Source organism: Etheostoma spectabile, chromosome 13 (genome assembly GCF_008692095.1).
Source record: "Etheostoma spectabile isolate EspeVRDwgs_2016 chromosome 13, UIUC_Espe_1.0, whole genome shotgun sequence".
Taxonomy (NCBI): Eukaryota; Metazoa; Chordata; class Actinopteri; order Perciformes; family Percidae; genus Etheostoma; species Etheostoma spectabile.
In genome coordinates this window covers 17,173,939-17,177,883 of record NC_045745.1, presented here as the reverse complement: position 1 = coordinate 17,177,883, position 3,945 = coordinate 17,173,939, and the positions used below count along the sequence as shown (strand labels likewise).

Sequence of the window (3,945 nt, the reverse complement as noted above, 5' to 3'; positions counted from 1 at the left end):
TTTTTACACTGTTACTGTGTTTGACTGTCCATTATTTCCACAATGATGTGATCCTCTGACTGAAGCAGAAAAGAGATCACGTACCTCACCCATGGCACCGTAGTAAGGGTTCCCCACCATGAAGACAGTGGTTGCTGGAGGAAAGAGCTCGTCTAAGCTCTTAAAGCTGGTCAGACACGAGTAAAAGGCCTTGATGTTCTGAAAAGACAAAGGGAAACGTGGAATATGGTTGAGTGTGTTAGTGAGTGAGTGACATAGGTGGCGAAAGAGTCTTCAGCATTATCATTTACCAAGATGTCAGTGTGAATGTGCATCTGTATCAGTGATGACAATATACAATTAAAACATCTTACCATAACAAGGTCTGAAATAAAATCCTTCATTCTACTCTATGTCTGTATAATAAACACAAAATATCTTGTGCTTGAGCCTGGAGTATGTGTGCCACATTTCACAAAGCACTGCTCAAGTCATTAACAGACACATATACTTGTCTTTTGTAAGCTTTATTTGAAAGTTTAGATGGACTGAGCCCGTCGGCACTCCTCAGCCCAGCCTGTTTTATCTGTCATTTCGCAGCCCTGCTGGGCAACATCACATCTTAGCACAAAATCTAGGACTGACTAGTACTGTAACCAAGTGTGTAACAGCATGTATGTACTTAAGGGAGTAAAACCTCATGGAACCAAAGGACTTAAACAGGGAGTAATATCAGTCACTAACCGTAACCGTATTTTTTGTTCTAAGCATTTTTTAAATATATAATAAGATGCCATGAGCACCAGCCAAGCTACCAGTCCACACTCTGTACTTAGGTCCGTACGGAACGTGAACCCCAGACCAGACTGAACTTCAGCCACGGCACTCCATTCATGGAGCATAATTAGTCACAGGTTTCCATAAAACATTTATCTGTGTATTTCTTTCTTGTTTGCGTATGCATGTACCTTAACAACAGTCTGGTAGGCAAAAGGCAGGACCTGCTTGGCCCACTGTTTCTCAAGTTCCACCACCCCATTGGCTTTGGGGACATATTTCCTTCCTGTCAGCAACTGGCCGTACAAAACCATCGACGTCTCATTCACTATGATGCCTTTCCTCTTCAAGAAACTACGAAAAAAAGAAAAGACATTTATCATCTGTATTCATCAATTATGTTGTTGTTGGGTTTAATACATTACCAAGAAACTTAAAACCTTCTAGTGTGCAATTACAACGTATATAAAAGGTATCTCAGCCACTAAGACAAGAGAAAGGCAGGAACATGTTTAAACAATTTTACTATGAAAATGTTTTAAAACAGCTTTGTTTCACAATGAACTCAGAAATCAAAGTATATAATTTTGTTGTTCATTGCGCCTTACTGTTCAGTGAGTCCCTGGACATCCTTCACCCAGTCCTTCTGCTCCTTGTCAGACAGGCAGGTGACTTTGGTGGGGGGAGGAGTGGAGGGCCTGTCATACACTCTTTGGACACCTGGTGGTTCCTCTAGACAAAACCTGCGAAACAGAGGGAAAGGTTTCACTTCTAATAGCTGACTCACCAATATAAAGACTGTAGCTTAAGCCAAACAGATATGCATGTTACATTTGATGATCGTGGGTGAGGTTTCACCATCTGATATTATAAAGCCATTTTGTGTAGAATTTGGCATCCCCCAGTGGAAAAATGTAAAAGAATCTCTTTTTCAGCATCCAGAGTTATCATGGGGGTGCGTCTTTTCCATCAACAATCTTTTCATTTCAACTCTTGACTGAAACATCTAACATAAAACAACAGAAATGCTAACAACATGGCAATAACGTCTTTTTACATAATACATTGATTTTTAATACATAGGTTGAATCTTTCCAGATTGAGACAATCATGCGATAATCAACAACAAACTTCCATTAGACACATTCAACAGATAATTTCTGCTTATTGGCCGGATATTAATTCTTACTTGACATCGCCATCAGACACTGCAATGATGCGCGCTTCCTCTAGATGCGGCCAGTTGACGAACACCGGCTTCCCTAGTACTTGTCCAGCAATATCATCACATCCCTAATGAGGCAGAGGGAAAAAATACAAGAGGGATACGGTAAATGTGATATACACAGTGTGCAACAGAGAGAAGGATTAGTAGACAAGAACAAACCAGAGCATGTTTTTTTTTTTTTCCAAAGCAGTTGTAAAATTCTGAATTATTGATGTAGACATTTCATTCAAAATTCAGTAACTAGTAAGAAGTATTAAACATTATTTACATAAGACATTCTGCTCACAATTTGAGTTTGTGTGTTAATAAGGCACCCAATTCCTGTCTCTATGGTTTCCTACATAATACAGTTGCACATTGGAGACTCAAGTAATAAGAACTAGTCAAATAATCTTTGACTCTGACTTCTGTGACTTTTCTTGAGCACCATCTAGAGGAAGCTTACATCATTGCAGTGTCAGATGGAGATGGCGAGTAAACATTTGTGTTGCAATAATGATGTAATAAACGTGTACCAATAATAATCATTCAAGAAGATTTAGACTGATAAAGATATACACTTTGATATACTTTTTACCTGAAAATAGACATTTTTATAAAGACACATTTTGAGAAACTCTTCAATTAATTAAGTCTGCTTAAAATATCTTCAGCAAGTTTTTATATTTTTATAAATGAGATAAGCTCACTGCGTCTGCGTCCTGGCTCGGGAGGATCTCCAGCATCATGTTCTCCCCTCTGCTGCTCTGCTGGAACACAACCACTCCACTCTTCTTCTTAAAGAACTAGAAATGGGTGAGCCCACAAACAGGAGAGAAAGAGGCAGATATAAGACAGAGAGAAGAGGAATGACTGACGATTTTAAATTATTCTACTTCAAAGTAGTGTACAATAGATAAACCCAAGCTATTACTAAGATACTCCACATCAGACCCTGTGTTGGGGCTTAGAGCTTTTAAATGTAACCCAGCCATGCAACATGAATATACTGTATATGCACACACTCACACCCACATACCTTGTGTTTGATGTGTTGCAGTGTAGGGAAGCCACAGAAGTACAGAGATGAGCGATCGAGACGTCTGCTGACGTGGTCCAATTGTACATGCCAGGCATCCATAGGGATGTCTGCTTTCCTATAACAAACACACACATTACAGTTCACGTGCAGTAAACATAAGCTGAATGAAGTGAGTATACAGGCTGAGTTGGTTCTCTTCGGTTGCGTTTGTGTGTGAAAGCATGCCCAAATAAAGCTCTTCACTGTACCTGCAATGTGACAGTAAAACCATGACCAACTCCATGCAGCAAAAATTCAAAGCAATCCTTTACTAGCTTTCCCTCTTTATACTTTGTCAGCTGAGTTTGTATATGTTTAATGCAGCTTTTTTAAATCATCAGAAATTGTAACATCTTTATACTATATGAATAGAAGTGTACTTCCATCACTACTTTCACATTCATTAAAGATCAGAGTGAAAACATGTCCATGTAATCGTTCTATTTCATAATAATCTGCATAAATGCACTCAAATATAAACACTATATACAATATGTGTATATAATGTAATTTTATACTTTCTCCATCTGATCTTGTATGTCCTTGGTCTAGAAGACATCATGAAATTATAATATGGTATTTAAAATAATTTGACAGACTACTTAAATTCATGTAAGTGTGTACCTACCTGACATGGCAGTGGACGATGTCGGGGAACAGCTGAGGCAGGGTGGAGATGTACATGAAGTTTATTTCAGAGTCATATGAGTAGACTGCACACTCTGTGTGACGATTCCTGGCCTTCTCTTCTTTGGTCATCTTGTGATTATAGGGCTCCATGGCTGCTAGTAAGCACCTCTGTTCAATAAACAAACAGCATACATATGAGTATGGCTGCTTTAACACAACTGTGGCAGTATGTTTTCTTCTCTGTGTGTGTGTGTGTGTGTGTGTGTGTGTG

General features: G+C 38.9%; 1 protein-coding gene and 1 long non-coding RNA gene across 4 annotated transcripts in view; one reads left to right on the top strand and one right to left on the bottom strand.

Moving 5' to 3' along the window:
• LOC116700246 (5'-3' exoribonuclease 1) overlaps nucleotides 1-3,945 on the bottom strand; it is a 27,655-nt gene that overhangs the window by 15,421 nt on the left and 8,289 nt on the right. For all 3 annotated transcript variants that reach the window (XM_032533282.1, XM_032533280.1, XM_032533281.1), the window contains exons 15-21: nucleotides 3,673-3,842; nucleotides 3,003-3,120; nucleotides 2,674-2,769; nucleotides 1,946-2,049; nucleotides 1,365-1,499; nucleotides 948-1,110; nucleotides 85-198 (exon numbers count right to left, since the gene is read on the bottom strand). In XM_032533282.1, coding sequence (XP_032389173.1) covers nucleotides 85-198; nucleotides 948-1,110; nucleotides 1,365-1,499; nucleotides 1,946-2,049; nucleotides 2,674-2,769; nucleotides 3,003-3,120; nucleotides 3,673-3,842 — 900 coding nt within the window. The remainder of the gene's footprint in view (nucleotides 1-84; nucleotides 199-947; nucleotides 1,111-1,364; nucleotides 1,500-1,945; nucleotides 2,050-2,673; nucleotides 2,770-3,002; nucleotides 3,121-3,672; nucleotides 3,843-3,945) is intronic.
• Nucleotides 1-3,945, top strand: part of LOC116700248 (uncharacterized) — a 17,912-nt gene that overhangs the window by 7,130 nt on the left and 6,837 nt on the right. The window contains exon 3 of the long non-coding RNA XR_004334607.1: nucleotides 2,172-2,176. This is a non-coding gene — a long non-coding RNA (uncharacterized LOC116700248). The remainder of the gene's footprint in view (nucleotides 1-2,171; nucleotides 2,177-3,945) is intronic.